At 42.8% G+C, this 25,468-nt stretch overlaps 1 protein-coding gene across 3 annotated transcripts; it reads left to right on the top strand.

The window, feature by feature from the left end:
• Positions 1–3,340: 3,340 nt before the first annotated feature.
• tox4b (TOX high mobility group box family member 4 b) lies at positions 3,341–21,445 on the top strand. Of its 3 annotated transcripts, XM_084043475.1 has the most exons (11): positions 3,341–4,180; positions 5,787–5,855; positions 9,192–9,470; positions 10,409–10,475; positions 10,508–10,539; positions 10,930–11,190; positions 12,650–12,964; positions 15,506–15,586; positions 15,945–16,610; positions 20,100–20,254; positions 20,902–21,445. In XM_084043475.1, exons 1-11 carry the CDS (start codon positions 4,076–4,078, stop codon positions 20,954–20,956), a joined length of 2,085 nt encoding a protein of 694 aa, XP_083899601.1. In that variant the 5' UTR covers positions 3,341–4,075; the 3' UTR covers positions 20,957–21,445. The 3 variants fall into 3 exon arrangements, with proteins under 3 accessions (XP_083899601.1, XP_083899602.1, XP_083899600.1); XM_084043476.1 differs by lacking the exons at positions 10,409–10,475; positions 10,508–10,539; XM_084043474.1 differs by lacking the exons at positions 10,409–10,475; positions 10,508–10,539 and having other exon boundaries at positions 10,930–11,301.
• The last annotated feature ends 4,023 nt before the right edge of the window (positions 21,446–25,468 follow it).

Genomic DNA, 25,468 nt, shown 5'->3' with positions numbered 1-25,468 from the left:
TTAAGGTTGTGACTATAATGCATTATAATTGCATTTATAATGCACTTATAGGGCTTCATAACACTTCTTATAAATGTTTATAATTATGGATAGCAACTTATAACAAAGACACTTTATAACTGACTAAATTATGGTAGTTATAATGTGCAGTTCCACTGAGCTTATAATGCATTCTGACCAGCTTGTCATAAGTTGCTATGCATACAGTGCATAGCAACATTATTTATCTTTTATCATATGTCCTCATGATACAAACATCTACCCTATAGTGATAGACAGTGGTGGAAGAAGTACTCCATTGTTTTACTTGAGTAAAAGTATCAATACTACAATGTAGAAATACTCCCTTACAAGTAAAAGTCTGGTATTCAGAATTTACTTAAGTAAAAGTACAAAAGTATTGGCATCAAAATATACCTCAAGTGTACCTCAAAATTGTACTTAAGTACAGTACTTGAGTAAATGTACTTAGTGTCAGTCACTGAACCTTCACTGAACAAGGCTCATGTCCCAGGAATGGGTGGACCAAAGAAGAAGTTCCCAGCTCCATTATTATTATTTTTTTTATATATACTTACTATACTATAGTATAAGTATATACTTATACTTTTGATACTTTAAGTACATTTTGATACCAACACTTTTGTACTTTTACTCAGGTATTTTTTTTTATTACCGGAATTTTACTTGTATCAGAGTGTTTCTACACTGCAGTATTGTACAAAATGTGAGTACTTTTTCCACCACTGTTACTACAGTAGACTAAAAACGTCGTCGGTGCGCTGCTTGACGTGATAACGTCACTTCCACTTGTACGTACAATCCGGAAGCAGTAAGCCGGTGCCTCCATGTTTAGTGCGAGCCCCCAACTCCTCGTTAGAACAGTGAAGTGGCCGTCGCCTGGTGGTCATATCTGAAATTGCAGGAATTCCACATTTCATACGCTACTACGCATGCGTTTACCGTCTGAAGCACTGGTGCGCCTGCTCTATTGGCTCCAAAATGGAGCCAATCCAGGAAGTCGAGGTACTTCCGGATGCTTCCTGCGCTTGTGAGCAACTTTCGTCGAAATGAATTGGTGGGGACGGGGCAGTCCGTTCTCTAGATACATTATAACTCTATGGATCATTTGCATGGATGACTGTTTGAGAGGAAATCATTTCTGGGTCCAGAAGTTCACTAAAAAGTGGGATAAAAAAATATCATAATTCGGGGTGAGCATGGAGGTAAGAGGAAGAACAGACACCCGTTAAAACGAAACGACTTTTCGACATTAGAAGAGAAGCCATCTGTCATAACATGATGATAAACTACAGACTGTATAACAGACATCTCTGGTTGTCACAATAACACAATAATGGCTTTTCACACCCGGCCTAGTGTGTGATGATGTGTCCCGTTAGATTGTCATCATTACAATGTCCTTCACGTCACATTATTATATATATAAATATATTCTTTCTGCCCCCTCCTATAGCCTATAGACAATCCTACTCCACTGGTCTTTAAACCTATAGATCATAATCCTCCTGTCTCTCTAATCCACATTTCACCGTGAGGCCTATGATCTCTCAAATGGTCTTTATCGTAGGCATTTTAAGTGGCTTCTATCCGCCAGAGATGTTGACTAATAACACTGTATTAATGTTGGTATAAGTGTTTGACAGGAGTTTGTTGTTTTGATATTTAATATATCATACATGGCCCTCAGTACGTTGTATAGGAGCCTCGAACCATTCGGCTCGTTCTTGTTATGACCAATGGTGTAAAGTAATTAAGTACATTTACTCAAGTACTGTACTTTAGTAGAATTCTGAGGTATGTTTTACTTTACTGGAGTATTTCCAGTTGTCAGTACTTTTACTTCTACTCCACTACATCTCAGAGGCAAATATTGTACTTTTACTCTACTACAATTATTTGAAAACTTTAGCTACTATTTACTTGTAGATATTGATTATTATTACAAAACAGGAGTAACCACTTCAGCTCTATACACATTTCGGTCATTTGAAAATAGCAGATCTACTTGTGAGCTTGTAGAGCAGCTATTTTCAAAAGATTTTATACATTTGAAAACTTGTGCAATGGGACATTCTGCAGAATTAGTACTTTCTAATTTTGGTGCTTTAAGTACATTTTGGTACCAATACCAAATATTTGAGTACTTTTTCCACCACCGTGCCAGGCTACTCAGATGTTTACCAATAGAAATACAAACGTTCTCTAGTCCTATATTCCATCAAAATATAATTACAATATGGCTATACCAAACATAAAATTATTCATTAGAATAATCATATTATTCGATTGTTATAAATCACTAATTTTATGTTGCAGCTATAAAGGTTGGGCTGATTTGAATTATTTTATGTGCTGATTTGCATAATATTACAATTACATACTTTATCAGTTACTGTATGTTTTGTATTTAAAATGTAATCTACAAAGTATTTAAACACTAAAGTGTAGTTATAAGTAACAAGTACAATATTTGCTTAGATGTAGCCTATGGAGTATACTCCATACTTCTATAGAAGTAAAAAGTAGCTATAAAGAAAATGGAAATACTCAAGTAAAGTTAAGTACCTCAAAATTGTACAGTAGGTTTACTTTTACTTATTTTCCACCACTCTGCTGTGATCATTATTCACTTTCAGTCTTATAGGCTATTTCAAGTTTTATGCAACATGTGATGTTTGCTATTTAATATCTGGCTGTGTTATCATGTGGGGGTACATTATTATTACCAGTGTATTATTAATGTTACAGTCATTTAGGTTAAAAGTCACCCTTTTTGCCTTAAACGTGTAGTTTAGTATATTAGCAAGCACACAAAACAAAAAAAGCAGCATTTTAAATGTATCTTCAGGCCAGGGTGATTTTTCCAATTTCCCCATGAAGCTTTACATGTGAGATGGAGGTCATTTTATTTAACCAACTCTTTCAAAGTTTTGTTTTCTGTAGGCCTATACCTTCCATAAAACGAATACAATGATTAGATCATCATAACATTTAGATTCATTTAGATTCATTTAGCAGCATATATGTGTGTGTGTGTGTGTGTGTGTGTGTGTGTGTGTGTGTGTGTGTGTGTGTGTGTGTGTGTGTGTGTGTGTGTGTGTGTGTGTGTGTGTGTGTGTGTGTGTGTGTGTGTGTGTGTGTGTATATATATATATATATATATATGTATATATTCTCACACACATTATATCCAATATCCAATTCGTATCAAATCCATGTCTCGGGGATCAATTGAGCAGCCTTTTCAATGATCAATCCGTATCTGATCCATGTTCTCGGGGATCCATTGAGCAGGTCTCGCCCGGGGCACCACCACGAAGAAGAAACGGTGAGGTCGGGTAGGACTAGGCTGCCTCTCTCCTCTCCGCCGCGACAGGAGAGAGACGGACTGTCACCCCGCAGACAGACCCGCACGACGGAGCACCGGGACCCCGCTGTGTCCAACCCGTTAACCTGGTGTCATTGGAGGCTTCGTGGATGATGTAGCACTGGAAGAGTCAGACAATATGCTCTAGTAACCTATAACGTACCGCAACCTTGCGTCAAAAAAAACAGCCAGCGTTTAATAGCGATATTGTTTTTCTAGATAATGTACCGTTAAACGTGCCCGGCGATTATGGCGATAATGGCGATTATTTTGAAGTGAATGTACCGCGATTGTGCGTCAAAGCAAGCAGCTGCACTGTAGTAGGACTAGACACACCAGCCAGCAAGATAGACAAGACAGCAGCTAGACAGCCACGTTTTAGCTGCTGGGTGGCTATCTTTCTGTCTGTCTGTCTGTCTGTCTATTTTTGGGATGGTACTGGATCTGTCTATCTGCAGCCATAGGTTCACATCTGTGCAGGAGCAGCTGTCAAGCCTGGTGTTTGTCTCATAGGGAAGAATAATCTGGAATTATTGGACCCAGGGAGGGAGAGCTGAGGAGGTAAAAGGAGGGGGATGCTATATCTCCACTTGTTTTTGCATAAACGTGTGCTTTGTTGGACTTGGAAGACATTTACCTATCTTATATCTCAGCTCATATGAGTGCACGTTGAATTGAAGGATCATGGACCTGAATTTTTATTCGGATCTGACGGATGGTAGCGGTCAGCATGGAGATCCAGAGTTCTTGGATCCACAGACTTTCAATGGATTTGACTCTGTCCACAAGGTGACGCCTATTAAGTACAGTACATTATGCTAGAAAACTTCATTTATCTCACACACACACACACACACACACACACACACACACACACACACACACACACACACACACACACACACCCCACACATGCCACCACCACCAGACTACACCACACCACACCACACTGCCTGTGCTAGTTGTTACCTTGAATGTCCTGTCAGAGACTAGAAAGAATAACTTGTCATGTGTGTTTCAGTGTGTGTTGTTTTGGGATTCAGTCTCGAGTTGCAAAGTGGGCACCATTTTAGGGTATCTTGATATAACCGTGCTTTATTAATACCTTGGGCCCTAGCTCTGGTCCATAGCGTTAGAAGGAGTTCTCCTTAGGGAGAACGGCAGCAGTGGCTCAGGAGGTGGAGCGAGAACCGGAAGGTTCCCAGTTCGATCCCGGGCTCCCCCAGAATTGGTGTCGAAGTGTCCTTGAGCAAGACACTGAACCCATTTACCATTTAACGCTATGGACCAGAGCTACATGGTCCCCAAGTACTGCCTGACTGCATTCTATGTGCCTATTTGAATTGTCACCTTCCACCTGTCCATTCTCATGATGCACGTGAACACGTCACCGTTTGTGATGATCAACAGTCTCATCATAGCATTTGCGAAGGTTGTGGTTGTGAAATTGACGGCTCTTTGGCCAGGAGTCAGGACAAACCTTGCTGCTTTCATCCACTGGCCAAGCCAAGGTGTGGCGAGTTCTGACACTTTGACTGTTTAACATCACAATGGGATCCTTTGACCAGAAAGGATTCCCAAATGGTTGATCTGAGTGATCTGCATTTGGCTTGTGGCAAATGTGACTTTCTCTGCTCTATGGAAACTGGCCTTGGAAAGCTTTCATATTTAGTAGTCAAGTAGTGAAACTGAGAACTACTACTAGTGCGTTGATCAGTTGTAATGTGCATCCTTTGGTTGTATGTAGTAATGTAGGGGTATAACTTTTGATAATGTAAAAGTGACCTTAAGTCTAGAGAACTTTCAAATGTAAAATACATTATTTACTACTGTTTGCCTTTGCAGGACAGCATAGTTTAACCACTTTCAATGTGCCCCTTTTGGGCATGTATTTATTGGCAAAATGTAAAAGAAAAACAATCGAAAATGGCAGATCTACAAGCTCATACGTTCTCACGTTGTGAGCTTGAAAGTCGTCTATCTCCGTAGCATGACACTGTCGTATGACAAATTATAAAGTAGAGCTTAAATGGTTAACAATCTATGACAAATGACATTACAGTAGGATATCTTTCAAAGTGCCGGTTAGAGTAGACGCATTTGCCAGCCACCCGCCCAGAAACACCCAACAGCATGCGGTTGGTGTTGGTTTCCCAGCCTGTGTGACTGTGTACACAGTAGCCTAATGGTCTCTGGTGTCCAACAACCATGTGCCATCGAGGACATACCGTGCATGCTGGTTCTCATTCCAAATCCAACACTACTACATTTCACTAACTCGCCCCCGTCCCGTCCCCTCACTCTCACGGAGGGTGTACTAATTAAGATAATCACCCGTCCCGGGGTAGTGTTGGGTTGGAAATGAAAACCTAACTGACCTATCTTGATGTTCTAGTTCCCGGGAGGCAGTGACAGCTACCTGACGATCCCAGGGTCGGGCCTTCCCTTCCTCCCCTCCTCAGAGGTATGCCTCCTCTCTTCCCTTTGTCTCTGGTGGTCTCTGTTACAGCCTGCACAGTCCATCGGAAAAACCTATAATGGATACTTGATGACCTGACCACTGAACTTTAAGTACTTATTTTTGTAGCCATACATATGTTTTGTAGCAGCTGAAACGATGATTGTTAAAAGAGATGCTTACTGTATAAATGAGAAGGCAGGTGAGCTGACAGAAGCGGGCTTGAGCCCTGTGAGGTGTGCCTGAGCGATCCGATAGGTGAGCAAGTGACCGTGCCGAGCGGTGCGATGGCTGCATTTTTGACTCAGCGGCGTCCCGACTTGCCTACCACCAGGGTTGGAACCATAACCTACTCCCAACATGCATAGTGGAATTGTTGAGGCCGTACAGGACATATGTATTACAAAGTTGTACACATATTGTACATAAGATTAATTGTACATAAGACTTTTGTTTTGCTGATACAATACGTCAGAATGTTAGTTTTGGTAGAACGGACATTAGGCATGTTTATTCCTTTCATTAATTAGTACTGCATTTAGCTTGGAAAGACATACGTTGTAAAGTTTTAGGAAAGTGCCTCCACCACAGACCAGGGTTAAGTGTTTCATTTTGTGTGTGTGTGTGTGTGTGTGTGTGTGTGTGTGTGTGTGTGTGTGTGTGTGTGTTTGTGTAACTCAATGAGTGGAACATGTCATTAACATTGTCAGGGTTAAGGGTTCCATTCCCTTTCTAGCTCAATGGTAGGACATGCCACTAGCACTGCTCCGAGAGTTATGGGTCCAGTTCTCACCCTTGAGCATTCTGTGTGCTCGTACTGTGAGGTGATGGAGTCCAAGTGTTGTTCACATCTGTGAAAAATACATTGAGGGTCTTAAACCTGCTTTTGTTTGGTGTCTACCTTAAACAAGTTTAGTTTAGATCAGGATCTTTATTTTGAGTAGGTTGTTTTGCATTTTAAGCAGCAAAGTAATAGATAGAATCATACTTTCCAGCATTCAAAACAGTTACATCACTTTTTTTTTGTTTTTGTTTTGAATGCCTTAAATAATCAACAGTATTAAGATGATACCAGTTTGGAAATGTAAAATAAAGGTTAGATAATGTAGGGTGTATCTGTGATCTGCTTAAGGCCCATTTATACTCGGATGTAAAGTACGGATACGAACTGGGCCGCTCCGTCCGTGCTATGCTTACATTTTACTCCTTTGGCTGCACGGCTGAAACCAGACAAAGTCAACGGTACACAGCGAAGAAGAAACACACCCAGCGCTGTGTTATGGTGACACAGCATCAGGCAGTTTAAAAATGCATGTGAATTTTGCAGACATGGTAGTTAAGTCTGCAATTTAGTTTGAACCCCCCAGTGGATATCTTAGTTACTCAAAACTGAGCTAACAGTGAAGTTTAGCTTTTTCCAGCTGTGTGGTAGGCTATATACAGTAGTCAGTTTTGGGGAACTACCATCTCAATGGATGTGGGCTGGTTGTACAGTGCTATGCTAGGCTAGCAGTTTTGCATGTGAAGTTTGCAGATGTAGTAGTTAAATCCCTCCATGATTTGTTTGTTTTTTGTTTGTTTTTTCTCCAGCGAATATCTTACTTACAACAAAAGTGAGCTGAACAGTGAAGTTTAGTTTTTCTATGTGTGGTATTTATTCAGTTTTGGGGAACTACTGTATGTCCTCTGTTTAGCTCAATGGCAAAGTTGGCTGGGGCTGGTTGAATAATCCCTCTAGTGGATGAAATGGTTGAACCTCAATATAGACAAAAGTACGGCCGCGTATATGTGAATAAATACGCGCAATGCGTTCAGAACGTATCAATACATATCATGCATCCATTCTGAACGGGAGTATAAATGGGGCTTTATCATGGAACCATGTCACAATTCCCTGCGACATACTAGCGTTGTGTCCAGGGGGTGTATTCGTCTCGTACATCATGGCTGGGGGATGTGCTTGTGCGTCAATCCGCCTCACACTACGGAAACAGGAGATAGGCTCCTGCCCTATGGGCCACATGGCTCAGGAACCATTGGTTTCCAATACTTACTTACTATTAAACAAATATTACGAAACATATTATTTACTTACCCCTTAGACACTAAGCAGTAGTTGTTGGACACAGCAGTGTGACTGCTTCATCACAGAAGAGTGTTTATGCAATGGCCCCTCTCTGCAGGCTATAACATTTTAGAGATTTATGAGTTCTTAAAACTGTTGAAAACGCTGTGTTGTGTTAAAGAAGGCCCTTCGCCACGCTGTTCTCCCATGTCTCCTATTAGCACACCGCAGCTCAGGTGATGAATTAAAACGACAACTCTCCCTACGGAGAAGGTGTAAGTAATTAACTGTAACACCCGAGATTCAAACCTGTGTGTCCAACGTGTGGGAAAGCAAACATCTGCCGCTTCTTAGGCAACTGCTTGTACAAGCCGAGACGAGTTTACTGCTTGTCCAGGGTAGATTTTGGGCTTGTGAGCTTCAGGCAGGGATACTTGTCAACCAGTAAATGTCCTTCCTGACACCAGGGTCTACATTTCTCAACGGAAGCGTAGGGAGACCACCTCCATCCACTGTACCAGTTATGTTGTATTAACATACTCTACAACATTGGTTCTCAAAGTGGGGTCCGGGGACCCCCAGGGGTACTTGAGGGGGTTCCAGGGGGTCCCCAGCTAAATGATGGATAGGAACCAAATGGACCCTTATGGGTCTGTAACTCTGAGAGTGTACAAATGGAACCAAATGGACCCTAATGGGTCCATTTGGTTCCATTTGTACACTCTCAGAGTTAAGTTAACAATAATTTTACAACATGAATTGGGGTCCCAGAGATAGAAATGCCATTAAATGGGGGTCCGTAGCCCTAATGCATGTCAAACTGGGGGTCCTTAAAATGTATCTTTTCAAATGGGGGTCCGCGGGCTAATAAGTGTCCATTTGGGGGTCCTTGACATGAAAAAGTTTGAGAACCACTGCTCTACAATACAGATTGGTTAACTTTTTCCCATTCAAATAAGTCTGGGATTATAGCTTTATTTAGATTGGTTAACTTTTTCCCATTCAAATAAGTCTGGGATTATAGCTTTATTATCCTGATAATAAGCCTGTATTTGCTTCACTCCCCTGATCCTTTCATACTCTCTCCTATCCTGCTTCACTTCTTGCCTTTCTCTGTTTACACTTGTCATTCACTCATTTGAACTATTTTTTCCCTCCCTCCTTCAACTCTCTTGTTTAAATTCCTCTTCCTGCCTTCTTCCTGAATCTTTCATCCTCACCTTCCTCCGCTTACCCATCTCTCTACCCACCCCCTCCTCCTCCTCCTCCTCCTCAAGACGTTCCACACCCCCAGCCTGGGCGATGAGGAGTTCGAGATCCCCCCCATCTCTCTGGACCCGGACTCGTCCCTCACCGTGTCCGACGTGGTGTCCCACTTCGGGGAGCTGTCGGACACGGGCCCCTCGGACACCGGGAACGCCGTGGTCGGCGGGGACGACCCGTCCTTCGCCTCCACCTTCGTCAACCCGGCGTCGCAGGGACTGGAGCACCTGAGCCTGCATGGAGTCATCAGCCAGCCAGGAGGGGGTGCTATGCTGGGGTCCGGACTGGGCATGGTGAGAGGAGGGGGCACTTATTATGCACCCATAATGCACCTGAACTGTATTTGGCACCAGCCTTCAGTGTAAATGGTTTTACTCCATTCAATGGAGTTTAAATGTTTGACTTCTAACCTGTGTTTAGTCTACTTGGTGTCCAGATGCATTTGAATTGTCTAAAATGAGTAAAAGTCAGCTTTTACTAATTTTACAGCGTACAAAAATCTTTTTACTGAGCAAAGTCGGCAAACGGAGGACATGAGGAGGATCAAACTTGGCTGAGACATTGTTTTCTGACTTAGCATAGTAAAAAGTATATCCTATATTAAAATTGGCTGATGGGAGGGCCGGCCCTAGGTGTGAGGGCCGCATAGCGTCCCAAACTCTAGATGTGAAGGCCGCGTAGCGGCCCGAACTTCTAGTCTTTACCGGTGTATATATTTTTGGAACATTAAGCTGTTGTCTGCAGACTTTTCCTTTATTTTGATACATTTACCTATTTTGTCCTGCTCCAGCGACAACATTTATGGAGGTGCATAACATTACCTTTTGAACTTGTCTAAAATTAGGGCTTCAGTCATTTGGAGCACTTAGGTACGTAGGCATGTACGAGGCATGACCTCATGGGTTTAAATGTGGCTCGTGACCTGAGACATCACATGTCTGTTTCGTCATGTGCCTTCTCATTCATGAACTTGCGCCATAATGTAAGCGTTTCGCAATGGAGATTAGGATTGGGCAATGTGTTGCATTCTCCAATACGACAGATCTGAAGGTATCAGGAATATTATCTTCATTGTAACTATGCAACAGTGTAAATGAAAATAATTCACCAAAAACATGTCTTTATGTATGAAAATCCTAGAAAGATATGTTTGGAAACTTTTGAATAATTTTGTTATTTTTTTTATCATAAATCTTTTCTTCTGGGGGTCCCTGCCACAAAACATTTTCAGATGGGGGTCTGCGGCCAAATACATATCAATTTGGGGGTCCTTGGCATGAAAAAAATTGCCGGCTCCAGTTGGGTTAGTGTTGAAGTGTCCTTGAGCAAGACACTGTACCCCTAACTGCTACCGATGAGCAGGTTGGTGCCTTGCAAGGCTTCCTCTGCCTCTGGGTGAATGTATTGCACATTGTAAAGCACTTTTGGATAAAGGCGCTATAGAAATGCACCATTTTGGCTCGAATCGCTGGCGTAGCGGTCCGGGCACCTAGGCTTCGAAGTAGCCTGACAGCCCTTTGCGGGTTCGACTCCCGATCCCGACAGCCTTTGCTGCATGTCACTCCCCATCTCTCTCCCTATTTCCTGTCAGCCTACTATCCTGTCAAAAAGGCATAAAAGCAGAAACATTTATCTTAAAAAAAAGGGAATGCACCATTTTACCATTTATCAGCATTTGGTTGACAAATGGAAATAACACTTTTAAAGTCGCCTTGTTTTGTCCCTCTTCTTCCTCCTTCGTTCACTTCCCAGGATTTGGGCCATCCCATTGGCTCTCAGTTCAGTAGCTCCTCTCCAATGACCATCGACGTCCCGCTGAGTGACATGGGCCACAGCCTGTTGGGGACCAACCAGCTGACCACCATCGACCAGTCGGAGCTCAGCGCTCAGCTGGGGCTGGGCCTTGGGGGCGGGAGCATCCTGCACCGCTCGCAGTCCCCCGAACACCCTCTGTCGGCCACCGCGTCCCCCACCAGCTCCCTACAGGACGATGACATGGACGATTTCAGACGGGTGCGTTTGGAAACTGGTGCCTATCGTCACTATCGCCTGTCGGAGGAGGAAGCCTTGTATGTCCAAAACCATTGCCTTTTCAGGAAATGGAATAAAGAAACCGACAACAAAGTAGGGCATTAATTCACTCTAAAACAACAACATAAAAAGTTGAAATGTGGAGATACAAGGTTTCTAGCTGACAGTGACGATATGAAAACATATAAAACGTCTGATTAAACCCTTGCCTTTATTCTTAGTTGACCGAAGTCCCTCAGGGCTCTATAATGGCCCCCTCCTTTTTGTCATCCAAAAACACAACATTTCTTTCCTGAAAATAGCCAACCCACACACCAACAAGTTGTGAGCTTGTAGAGCTGCTATTTTTGCAGAATGTTCGCCCCAGAATAGGGATAATAAGGTTCATGGGATTACATTGTGTTGTGTCAGACTTGTGTAAGTACTACTTACCCATGTTGTTACTATTTTGTTGGTGTTATACAGCTGTACAGTTATTGTCTAAAAGAAAACAAAGAACTCATAAACTTGTGTCGGAAGACAGTGTAATGGATAAGGTTGACTTTCCCAACATGGGATCAAATCCCATCGGGACCTTGGCTCCTGTAAATAGAATCCCCTACAGTCTGTGGCCCCCACTGTTGCTGTCAAATTTGGAAGTAGTTGCATTGTAAATGGTTATCTTTTTCAATTCAATCCTTTATTTCAGACCCAGGGGAGATCCATATCACAATACAAACAACACAATAAAACCTTTTGGTTAGAATTGTAATTATATTGTGGTGTGCACCGGTAGATGAGTGGGTAGTATAACCACATAATGACAACGTCCCTGGTTTGGTTGTCTGGAGACCTGTGTGCCGTGCTGCTCACTTTCTACACTCTCTTATCTAAAAAAGAATCATAGTTATATCCTGATTGGGATTGTAAATAGTCATATTATTCTGATTAGATTTCCATGTCGCTACTGTAGGATGTGACTCAATGTCAGTGGAGAAAAGTAAATACGTACATTTACTCAAGTACTGTACTTTCTCCCCGCCGTTTGGTAACCCCCCAAGGTTGGTGCCCTGTGCTTCAGCACCTAAAGCCCTTCCGTTAATCCTGCACTGCTTGAGTAATTCCATTTTTTTACATTTTATACTTGACAAATTTGACTTAAGTTTCAAGTTACCTTGCAGATTTAGATCACTATTACTAAACATACATCAATCATTTCAGCTCTATTTTATACTTTGGTTATTTGAAAATACAAATTTAGAAAAAGTTGAGTACTGATGCCAATGCTTTTGTACTCTTCCTCAAGTAACATTGAGTATATGAATATGGGACTTTTACTTGTAATAACAGGGTATTTCTACATAACGGTATTGCTACTTTAATGTAAGTTTAAAAACAGTCCTCTGACTTGGAAGTGACGCACACAACTCTCTGTGTCCCTTCCCTCCCTCCAACACATCAGAGCGTATTGGTGGAGTCCCCGATCTCCCTCGCCATCTCCCTGGATCCTTCCCTCACCGACTCTCCCGTCCCCGTCCCTACCGCCAGAGTCTCCGCCGGCACAGGCCGGAAAGGAGGAGGTGGACGAGGGGGCGGGACTAAAGGGAGGAAGCCGAAGAAGGACCCCAACGAGCCACAGAAGCCCGTGTCGGCCTACGCTCTGTTCTTCCGGGACACGCAGGCCGCCATCAAGGGCCAGAACCCCCACGCCACGTTCGGAGAGGTGTCCAAGATCGTGGCGTCCATGTGGGACAGCCTCGGGGAGGAGCAGAAACAGGTAATTGTCCACTGGGAGGGTTGTCACATGTAGATGTCAAATGGGCATGTTAATTTAACCCATTCAATCCGGGAACGCATATACTGTGTCATTTTAGATTTTTAGCTATAACCATTATTTATACTTTGGGCTATTCAAAAATAGCAGATCTACAAGCTCATAGCGCGGCACGAGTACCGCACTATGAGCGTAGTACTAGTTTTTGAAAAATCGTGAAAATGTGTGCAAATCTTTGAATATATATGTTTTTTAAAGCAAACTTCTAGGGATTCTACAAATGTCTAGAATCTTTTTTCAAAAATAGTAGATCTGCTATTTTTGAATAGCCAAAGAAATCTAAAGTGACACAGATGCGTTCCCGGATTTAATGGGTTAAACCCTTAAACCCTATATACTTCTTGACCGGGGTCCCCCAGGGGTCTATACTTGCAGACCTGCTGTAGGTGACAGGTATAGACAGTTGAATGGATTGTTATTGTTCTTAATTGCATCATTGGTCACAACCGCTCACAATGGGGATTCGAGTCACGTGGTGTTGGTGATACGTCTGTCAGTCGGTAGTAAAATCAGCTGTTCACCTGCGTGGGAATTTCTGAATGAAATGAAGAGGGGTTAAGTCAAACCTTTGCTGACCGCTTCACTTTGTGCTTTAGTACCACTTTTGGTACTAATTAATAACGTAACCAAAACGCTGATTTATTGACAAGACAGGGGAGGTCCGGCAGGTTCTCGTTTTCCCCGACTTAGCCTCTTGGCGACTAAAAGTTTGTTTTGATAGTCGCAACACACATGCCAACCAGCCCGCATTTTGACATCTAAGTAATGCCGGTACCATTTGTCCCTTCAAATGTTAAAGCACACAAGTAGCTGGTGATGCCTTTTGAGTTTGATTATTCTCTACTTTATGCACTGAGCAGAGCGCATTTCTTTCTGCCAGGATGCATGCTCTGATAATACTGTCTGGCGACATTATGTCAAATAAACGACCTCTCTGTCATGACAACAAAACTGTTGTCATGTCAATGTTGTAACTAAGAGATTCCCTGGGCCATCTATGATTTACATGTTTGTATTATCAGCTACTGTACGATTATGCAATAGTCGCATGACTGCTTGCAGCTACTACTGGGCTATATGCATTATGCATTATGCTACCAGTAGTGTAGATCCCATACACTGGACAGATAGCTTGTACTGCAGTCTTACTAATATACTGAACCTGCAAATCTGCAACACCACCATTCCTCGTTCCCCCTCCTCACGCCATCTGACTGGTTCCCTCAAAGTGGGGACGTTCTTTGAACTCCTTTGCAAAGGTAAACGGACCGGAGGGGGGGGGGAGTTGAAATTGTAATTGGATGTTAGCATGCCTTTATGTACAGTATTTGCAAGCTTGCTGATATTGACATCAGTCATCAAGGATCAGCAGGTAATGATTGAAAAACACGAATCGTATTGTTTTTTCAGAGCAATGTCTACTGTATGTATTGGCAAGTGCTGTGAATTCCCATATCTCCTGTGTGTGTGTGTGTGTGTGTGTGTGTGTGTGTGTGTGTGTGTGTGCGCGCGCGTGTGTGTGTTCCAGTGTTAAAGGAGTAGTTCACCCCAAAAATTACTTATTTTCTATCAATTACACACCCCATGAAGCCTTGAATTCATGGAGATTATTTGTAGCATTCCTAAGCCAATAATTTGATGCCCGGGTCATCGGTCACTCAGTAGGAGACTCATAGGAGTCTACTACCAGAGACTCCGCCGGTCATCAAATTATTCGCTCAGGAATGTGACGAAAACAAAATAATCTCCATGAATTAAAGGCTTCATGGGGTGTGTAATTGATAGAAAATAAGTAATTTTTTGGTTGAACTACTCTTTTAATGAGCAGGTGAGCAGTCTGACTACAAACTGTCTCATGTGCATTAGGACCGCATGACTGATGAAAACATTTATATTGTGATTAAGCAATATCACTTATCAACATAATATTGTTATTGATAATGGTATCACAATATTTATTTTACTCAGAATAAAAAGTTGTTTTATTTGTCGACAAAGTCGATATGGAGGCTAGTGGGAAATGATCGCGTTCAGGCGAAGCAGCTCACGCAGAAACGGTGCGCACGAAAGTGGCGTGCGTGAAAGCAGCGCCAAAGCGTGCGAGTGTGATACCCACATTTATTTTCAAAGGTTGCCAGGTCTGTACTTGGTCCTTCTTTTTTCCCTCTACACCAAATCTCTCATCACCAAAAATAGCTGATCTATTGGCTCACAACACGACATTTTGTGAGATAGATAAATATATAGATATGCTATTTTCACCGTTTTTTTGCCTATTTTTGCCAAATGCTTGTTTATTATGACACGCCCAGAATAGAGACGCTAGTGTCCATGTCGTTAACTCTGTCTGAGGGTGCGAATGGAAACAATTGGACCAGTAAGGATCCACTTGGTCCCATAAGGATACACTTAGTCCCATTTGTACTCTCTCAGAGTTGAAATGGACACTGAGGATTTGACTGTGTGCCTCTCTCTCTCTCTCAGGTCTACAAGAGGAAGAATGAAGCGGCGAAAAGAGAGTACCTGAAAAACCTGGCAGCTTACAGAGCCAATCAGATGTCGCAGGTGAGGGGAAGAGTGTTTGATTCTGAGGGTGTGCTGCATTTCATGGTCAGTGTAATTTCCTGTGGTGCCATTTGATACATTTTTTTTACCCTTTTTAGACATTTTCTACATCGTCATTACATTGGGACGTCCTTATGATTCAATAATTCAGAATTTACAATTCGGGCATTTAGCAGACGCTCTTAACCAAAGCGACTTAGAATAAGCAAGGTAAATCAAATGCAGAGAGGACCGGAAGGTTTAGTAACTTCTCTCTCCTCTCCTATGTTCTTACCTCTCCAATACAATCTTCTCCTCTCTGTTCTCCCGCTCTCCTCTTCATTCCTATCAACAATCTCTCCTCCTCTCCTCTCCTCAGGCTCCCATTGAGGTCCTGGACACCACCCCGTCTCCTCCACCGCCGGCCCCCGCCCCCATCACCTCCTCCGCCCCCTCCTCCTCCTCCTTTGCCTCCCGCCCGTCCCGCACCCAGCAGTACAACCCGGAGGAGAACACCATCACCAACATATGCACGTCCAACATCATCCTGGACCTGCCGGGACGAACCACCCGCTCCCGCACGGGCGCCACCAAGCCCGCGCCTCCTCCGCTGCTGCCCCCGAGCCCCCCCACGGTCACCAAGATCATCATCAAGCGGGCGCCGTCGCCCTCGGGCGGCGTGACGGTGACCGCCACCGCGGCGCCCTCGTCGCGGCAGCCGCCGCCCCTCCAGCAGATGCAGAACACGCCGCCCCCGCCGCGCCTGCAGCAGATGGTCCACGGCCAGGCCCCGCCCCCTCTGCAGGCCAAGCCGCGGGGCGGCGGAGGCGGGGCCTCGTCGGCCTCGTCGGCTCCGCCCCCTCTGCAGATAAAGTTTGTCCCGGTGAAGAAGGAGGCGTCGGCCATCATCGTGGCGTCGGCGGGGGAGGCGGCGGTGGCGACCTCGGTGACCTCCACCGCCTCGCCGTCCAGCCTGGCCATGGAGGTGGAGCGGCCCGGCGGAGGGATGGCCGCCGCGGAGGAAGTGGCCGATGGAGAGGAGGGGGTAAGAGCAGGAAGGGGAGCTCTGGTTGGACTCAAGTTCTGAGTCGCCACGACTGATTACGGTCATTTTTAAGTGGTCAAACTATCAATAGAATGCATGCTCAGAAGCGTCTTCCATAAAACCCTAATGGTCTCTGATATTTCATAAGAGCAAACGTTAAAGCCTCAATCTACGATTTCTTCAACTGGTTGCGTGGTTGGCTGTGTGTAGAACAGCAGGAACATAGATTTAGCGATTTAACCAGGGGTGCACATAACTTTTTAGGTCTAGTACTCAGAAGAGCACCTGGAGATGTGACTTGGTGCGCACAAAATAAATGGTCCCGTGCCGTTTTGTCAACGTTTTTTTCTCTCACGCCGTTTGGTGAAGCCCCCAAGGTTGGTGCCCTGTGCTGCGCTGCTTTTATCCGCCAGATTTGGACGTTCACGGCATATTTTGCACCATTACGGTGCGTTCATCATCGGTGACGAGTGCCTCTAACAGCCGCTGCTGGCTGCGTGCAGCAGGCAATGCGAGGCGATGCGAGACAGACACTCACACAATCACGTGCAGCTGGCTGCGTGCACGCAGCCAGGCAATGCGAGGCGATGCCAGACACTGACACAATCACGTGCAGCATGTGTCCTCGTTCTCCAGGCTTTTATTTTTTATTTTTGCTAAAAAATAAAAGCTTGGAAATTCCTGTCCCAGCTGTTGGTACGCAAAAGCGCCTCGCGTCGTCTGATGTGGTGCGCATTATTTATTTTGGGTGCGCATGCGCACCTGTGCACCAGTTATGTGCACCCCTGGATTTAACGATAATACCTAAATAGTTAAAGGTCCTTTCATGCTGTTTCACAAATCACAGATTAGGAGATTTTATTCTGCTTTATTCCATGCAGACTGGATTGGGGCTGCAAGTATTACCCATTTTCTTAGCAATTATTCCGGTGGCTCTCTAATACTGCGTCCACACTGGCAGCTACAAAGCTGCAGGATTCAACTGCAGATACAAAAGTGTTGTTTAACCATTTCCACTCACCTTCTCTCTCCACACAAATCCTACTTGTATTGGGAGAAAACCAATTATTTCCGTCAGCCAGTTCCCTGCTCTTTTTAACCCCAGGCTGGCTTTATATTTTCCTTCATATTTTTCTCTGATTCTTCATATTTCTCTCTGATCAACGCTTAAACAGCAACTCGGCAACAAATATACCGCCTTGTATCTTTTGCAGCCGCCAGTGTGAAGGCAGCATTACTTTTTTATTTTCAAGGACCCCCCATAATTGACAGATTTACAGAGCTGTAAGGGTCCATTTAGAACCCCCTCAAGGAACCCTAAGGGTCCCTGGACTCCACTTTGAGATCTAATAGATCTTGTTATAATCAACTACAGTAAATCGCTTAGTCTGATTAACCACTGTTCTATATTTCATCATACAGTGATGTTGTGCAAAACAAATGCTGATCTACAAGCTTGTGTAGCTATTTTTGAGGGCATTAATTTATGAAAAAACATAAAAGGTTGAAATATGTGTGACACTGAAAATGTAGTGTGTGTGCAAGTGTCTAACAGAAATCAAACAAACAAACCAAACAAACAATGAGAGAATGCCCCTGGCCAGCCTGCATAAATACCCCAAGGGGCAGGAATCAGGTGTGCCTCATCCCTCAAGACACACCTTAGCATGCTGGCCCCCTCCTCTTTACACAGGAACAGAAACAAAAAAAAACATTTGGAACCAAAGCACACAAACTCAATGCGATGAGTCATCACAGCCACCATTTTGGTACCTTTTCTGTTTTTTATTTGTTTAGTCCACATTTAGGCATGTCACAATATTACATAATCGCAATTATTTGAGATAATCGCAATAATGTTTTGCATATACGTCATAATCGTTTCCATGTTGAAAACATTTTGATATCTTTTCAAACAATTAAAAAACATTATGGAAATAGCAGATCTACAAGCTGAAAACGTGTGACGCTTGTAGATTGGTTATATTCCACTCATATCAAAATTTGTTGCAGTTAATGTCTAAGTTACACAAGCATTGTCGTGAGGCAGTTCATGAAAATATCGTTTTTTTTTCATTCGGCAAAGCAGACAGAACAGGAAATAATTAGACCCATTTCATCCCACGGGGGAGATTCAGGTTTCAGCTTCACCCAGCTGAGTGTTTCTCAAGAGAGCGCAGGGGGGGGCAGTTAGGGGTTAAGTGTCCCTTGACACAATATATGGGACCTTCTGCTCTCCAGGCGGGCTCCTTATCCATTCAACTACGAGTCAGTGTTCCTCTCCTAAACCGGAATCAAATCCAAGATCGATTCATTTTTATTAAGTTGATTATATTTTATATTCGATGAAATTGATTTGTACTATTGTTGCACGGTATAATAATAACCAATGATCATTATCTAGGCGTAGTAGGCTTTTGGCACTGCCTCTTTAAAGTTTAGAACATACTGTACCAGTGTAAATACTAGCCTGCAGTATTTACAGAATGTTGTATTTGATATGATACTGTACGTTTATATTTTATGTATCGGATAACAAGGAAAACTCCAGCCAAAACGGCTAAACTAGGGATGTCTGAATGAATCAAGTATTTTTTTTGCTCCCCCCATCCGAGTAATTTGATATTGAATATCCGCTGATACCGAGTCCTAATCCGATCTTCATATTTCCTTAAATAGTACAGCTGCAGAGTGCACACGTCCTAAATTGAAGGATAGTTCAGTAGGTCAGTGGTTCTCACACTTTGTAATTTCAAGTTCCCCCCATTTTGCATTCGGCCACAGACCCCCGTAACTCTGAGAGTGTACAAATGGAACCAAATGGACCTGGTCCATTTGGTTCCATTTGTACGCTCTCAGAGTTACAGACCCGCAAAGGTCTATTTGGTTCCTAACTATCATCATTTTGCTGGTCACCACTTTAAGAATCACTGCAGTAGGCCACAGCCGATATCTCAGTAAACCACAAAAGTGGTTAGGTGGCAACTGAACTGAACTGATCACTAAATCAACCAATAGTTATTTTCCAATGTGGTATGCTCCTCCTGCCACATTACATATCTGTAAAGGTTTAGCTTAATTTTTTTACCACCCTGTTCAGATATGAAATATTAAGTGCTGGGAGTGTCAATCTCCTCATAATGTTCACACATGATCTGTCGTCAAGGAACCAGAGCTTTCTCTCGCCTGTAGTGACATGCCCACATTTTGGACACCAGGTCGACTTGAAAGGTTAAAATATGCTTTGATTGATTGAACACTTTATTAGTTAGAAATGTAAACAGCACGTGGCACAGTCAGACATTAAGGATAAACGCAAAAAAGTCCTGGGGACATGATTCCATTGTGGTCCTATGATCGTGCTTGGAGATCGGATCAGTAAACTTTAAATACGATTTCTGTCTTTCTCTTTTTTTTTCTTTCTTTCTTTCACTCACTCACACTCTCTCTCTCTCTCCCTCTGTCTCTTTCTCTCCCTCTGTCTCTCAGATGGAGGTGGAGGTGAACGTGGCCCCAGGACCAGGCATGGCCCCTGCTCCGACGCACAACGTCTGCGTGCGGGCCGGCTGTACCAACGCGGCCGTGGAGAGCAAGGACTGGGACAACGAGTACTGTAGCAACGAGTGTGTCGCCACACACTGCAGGTGTGCATCATTCTGAACATAGGTCATGTTCTATTGTGTTGGTCGGGTACAGTCCATATGCAGCAGTTTGACCGGAGCGGCCCCGGTCACCTGGGGTCACCTTTTACGTCACTGGTCAAGGACCCCCACATTTACATGAATTTGACCCCATTTGAAAAAGAATTGTGCCAGCTAGGGGCCCCTATAAGAGAAGATTATTTAAAATCTTTCAAGATTTTTTAAAATGACTTGAAAATAGCAGAACTACAAACTCAAAACATGTCACATTATGAGCTTGGAGATCAGCTATTTTCGAATAGCCGAAATATAAAATAGGATTACAGAGTTTCCGGTTACGGTGTTCCTCATTTTGCTGGGGACCCCCTCAAGGACCCCCCCCCCCCCCATTGAAAATTAAGCAGTGCTTGACTCTTTGTGACCCAGAGGTCATAACACACTGTTTTTCACAACTTATCACAAATGTATCCATCCAAATATGATCCAGCCATCATATTTATGCACTAAATGATATTATTTCCAAACCATAGCTTGGTTTGGGGGCTCCTTTTAGCTCTGGGTTATGTGGGATCTTATTAAAACGTATCACCCGTGATCACCAGCCACGATGACAAACGAAACAATGATTTGATTGTTTTCTGTTTCCGCAGGGACGTGTTCATGGCTTGGTGTGCCATCCGAGGACAGAGCACCACCGTCACATAGGACACGGACAGCTCTGGCGGAGGTCTGGAGCAAAGGATGGTCAAATGAATGATACACCAAGATCAAATACTATTTACAGAAACCGTTTTTTTTTTCATGGTTTGTTTTTGTATTTACTTAAAGCGCCAGACGGGTGGGGTTTGCCACACGGCACAACTCGGTGAGAAACGTTTCAGAAAAGCACAGGGAAGTATTCTAACGGCTAATTTCGGTGTACTTCTCTGTGATTGACGAAACGGGCAGCCGATCTGCGTGTGACGCTGGTGTGGAACGCCCCACCCATCTGGCAGACCAAGGGGTTTGAAACAAACACCTTTTCAAAAAAGAAAAAAAGGAATTGTGTGTATGCAACGACCGTTTGACTTACCGTCTGACGGCAGAATGACGGCTCAGCCAGATGGGACGGATGAGTGACGAGACGACATCATGATTTTTATCCTGAAACTAAACCAATGGAAACCAGAGACACTTGATCCTCATTAAAGTGAGCCGGGGGGGGGGGGGGGGGGGGGGGGGGGGGGGGCTGATGATCATCTTGTCTGGCATTTAAATTATGAACTTTATAAATAATGAGATAATTTTTCTATGATATTGTTTTTAAATCATTTCATTACAAATGCAGTGGACACACAGCTCGTTCATCTCACACAGAGTCAAGAGCTCTTTAACCCACTCGATCTGGGAACGTATCTGTGTCATTTTAGTTTTTTGAGCTATATCCATTGTTTTTTTTATTAAAAGATAGCAGATATACAAACTCATAGCAAGGCACTGAGTGACGCTCTATGAGCTGGTAGATCTGCTATTTTTGAAAAATCATGAACATTTGTGAAAATCTTTGAATACCGGTACATATATTTTTTGAAACAACAATGTTTTAAACTCAAGTCTTTGCTTCTGGGGGTCCCTGGAACAACATATTTTGATCGGGTCGGCGGCCAAAAACATATGTTTTTGGGGGACCTTGCGATGCAGATGCGGACCAAGATTTGCACAAATGTTCATGTTTTTTCAAAAATAGCCAAATGAATCTAAAAATGACACAGATACTTTCAAGGTCTTAATGGGTTAATGTCGCTCATGTTCCTTCCAGACTCGGCTGTTAACAACAAAAGTTTTTTTAGGTTAACCACTTAAACCCCATACCTCGGGGCTCTATGCTAGTGTCTTTTCATTTTTCTGTTATTGTGGGGAAAGCTAGAAAATAGCCAATCGATAAGCTCACAACGCGCTTGTCGATCTACTATTTTCAGCGAAAGCTTTCCCCATTATACGGATGCTGGGGTTTAAGTTGTTACGGGAGTTTTTTGCTGCGGTAATTCTCAACTGGTTTTCACACTTGGACCTGATTTTCTTTTTTTTTTTTACTATGGCCTAATATGCTGAACAACACGTTATTCCTCTTTTTTACCTCTTTGCCTACAACCTTGCCAGATCATCTCATTTGTCCAACTTTGGGTCCCAACACACTGGTTCAGTGGTCAGATAATAATGGGTGGGCCGCATGCATTTTCAGAGCATGTTTGTTTTAATGATCAATCAATCGATTGATCGTCTGTTTCACTGGTGGTATTGAACTGGGCTTTTTTGCATTATTTTGTTCCCCCGAAAAACCAAAACACCACTGCTGTGACCAATGTGGAAGACACTTCACTTTGAAGTCAGGCCTTAAAATACACCAGATGATTCACACTGGAGAGAAACCATGTTATCACTGTGGGAAAATCTATACCAAACCGACTCATTTAATGCACGGTGCACTCTGGAGAGAATACCCTTTGTTACGAATAGCGTGGAAAGAGATTTGTTTCAAAATTAGGTCTCAAGGTTCATCAGCGCGTCCATTCATTAAAAAAAAAGTCATCCGATTGCTTATGAGTCGTAATATGAAGACACTGAGGGGAAGTGCTCTTTCCCAGGAGCTGGAACAGTGTAGTAAGCATGGAAGAGCTACTGCAAATGTCATGGAGGTCCTTGTTTGATGTTGACAAACCTGCTGCTTTCTCAAAAAATTCTCAGTTTGGGCAGTTATACCTCGGGAGGCTTATTTAAAGGTTCATCCTTCTCCTTGGACAGCTTGGATCTCTTGGCTGACCTGGACATGTGCCCTTTCTGGCCTGCTGCTGCAGTGGAGCGCATTCCCCCAGTAATTACCAATGATGACCAAGCAAGCAGGCTCTCTGGTTAAGAAACGACCAACATGTAAAGATTTAATTCAAGGCAACAGAACAGCTGATTATTTTGTTTATTTTATTTTATTTTTTATTTTATTTTATGTCAAATGTTATGGGTACTTTGGTTCTGAGAGACACAGACTTGTGGGATTATGCTTTACAAGATTTAGCTGCTTGGATATCAGGTGATCAAAAATGTGATTTTGGACAAGGGGCACTTCTTTTTGGACAAGCACAGTTTTCAAGCTGAGTTTTTAGAGGAAGGCAACATGGATCTATTGTGATACAGACATGTTTTAAAGTTAACACTAAACGCTGCCACCAAATTTTGTCTAGCAACCTTGTCTATTCCACCAGCTGCTGTAGCAGGTAATCAAACCATTATACACCAGTACTATCAAGAATCAAGAGTGGTTTATTTGTCACTCACTCATACAGGTACAAGAGAAATGTTGGTACACTATCACCAGTGGTTGACAATAACGAAGTATCTGCACTTGAGTATTTGTATTTTTTGATGACTTTAACTCCACTACCTTTCAAAGACAAATATTGTACTTTTGCCCGATCTACAAGATCTACTTGTAATGCGTCTTAATAAGCTTATCTTATATCTAAATTCCGATACAGCAGTGCATTGATATAAAAAGAACTGTACTTTGTCATTTATACTTAAGTATTTCTAAAAGTATGTACTCCAGTAGTTTAACTTGAGCACAAATTTGACAGCAACTTTCACTTGTAGTTGAGTAGCCTACTATTTGACCAGGAGTATCTATACTTTGACTCAAGTACTGGAGTTGGGTACTTATTTGTCCACCACTGACTCACTCATACTACACCAATGGAGAGCCTCACTTCATAGAACCACGCCAATTGAAGCCCAGTAATTCATCAAGTTCTATTCCCATTTTCTAAAAGTCATGACTGGTGAGATTTGGGACTTACAGCACCACTGTGACCCGTGGACAATAATGGTAGATTCCTGACCTGCATTGAGAACTATGGTACACCGTTATTTTAGAATATTATGTTTCAGCAGCTTGAACCTGACTCCCATCTTGTCCCGCATGTCTATCCTCTCTCTCTCTGCCTTCAGTTTCCTGTCTCTCTACTCTTATCTAAAGCAGAAAATGCCGAAAAATACATTTGAAATATATATATATATATATATATTAAAAGACTGTCCCCAGTCTCCCCATCACAGCCCCCTACCTCCCACAAAAGAAAAAAGCGTTTTATTTTATTTCATCTGAACATGGTGGAGAAAGTTGTTTGAAGAACTAAACACAACATGGGAAATAAAAATGTGCACACCAGCTTTGCCATTAACACTACTTGAGAGGGAAGGGGAATGTATATCTCTTTTGTTTTTAAATGACATCCTGGAATTTCGTTCAGACTTGAGTAATCAAGTTTCTTTTAAAGAAGGAAACTCAACTGTTACCACTTTGGTTTAAAGCTTGATGAAACAAGAGTGGAATGATCTGTCTGGTGTATTGTAGATAAACATGGAATTGTTTTTAATGGTGAAATAAAATATTTTATGTTTTAATATACATTTTGTGGTTTACCTATTCATTCTCCCTTCAAAGCAAAAAGCAAAGCAAAGTTTGTTGTTTACCCAGGGTGTCGGACTAAGTACGAAACTTGTTTCCAGCCGGACCCTGCATGGAAGCCTTGCTCAAGGGCTATTCAGCGGTGATTCATGATCGATGTGATGAATTGGGGAATCGAACTAGGGATCTTCCGGTATCAAGGCCGCCCCTCTAACCACTAGGCCACCGCTGCCACATCTCTCATACCTTCAAAAGGTATGACAGATGTTTGATGCAATTGCTCCGACCCCCTTCATTCATTTAGTATAGCTAATGCATTTGAATAGTTAAAGCGGCACTATGTAACTTTTTCTTAATGAATACATTTAAATGTTGTCCAATCTGTATGGTAGAGTATGTTAAAATACAATATAAGGTATACAATTGGGGTGGTTGTATTTTGTCTCCCTGCTCTTCTATTGAGACATTTAGATCTTGTCAAAGGCCATGTCTCACCTACACACATGATCTGACAGAATTTTGACCTGATGGTCAAGATTCAATTTATCCCCTGAGCAAGCAGGTATAGGCTCTAGCTCAATGGTAGAAATTTCAGGACTTACGCAGGAAACCAGGTTCAAATCGGGAAAGATGAGGCAATATGGGGTCTGGGGACCCCTGCTATAATAATATTTATGTAGCACCCTTCATACATAAAATGCAAAGTCGGTTAGAGTTAGGGTTAGAAAAATATATTAAAATATTATATATTATTGATAGTTGGGAACCAAATGGACCTG

This window comes from Gymnoscopelus microlampas, assembly GCF_963454915.1.
Source record: "Gymnoscopelus microlampas genome assembly, chromosome: 19".
NCBI classification, from domain to species: Eukaryota; Metazoa; Chordata; class Actinopteri; order Myctophiformes; family Myctophidae; genus Gymnoscopelus; species Gymnoscopelus microlampas.
This window is presented reverse-complemented; position numbering and strand designations above follow the sequence as displayed.

Coding starts and splice junctions, on each gene's coding strand:
- tox4b (XM_084043474.1), top strand. CDS start 4,076: ATGGACCTGAATTTTTATTCGGATCTGACGGATGGTAGCGGTCAGCAT. Junction 15,587..15,944: donor GAGCCAATCAGATGTCGCAG/GTGAGGGGAAGA, acceptor TCCTCTCCTCAG/GCTCCCATTGAGGTCCTGGA. Junction 20,255..20,901: donor TGTGTCGCCACACACTGCAG/GTGTGCATCATT, acceptor CTGTTTCCGCAG/GGACGTGTTCATGGCTTGGT.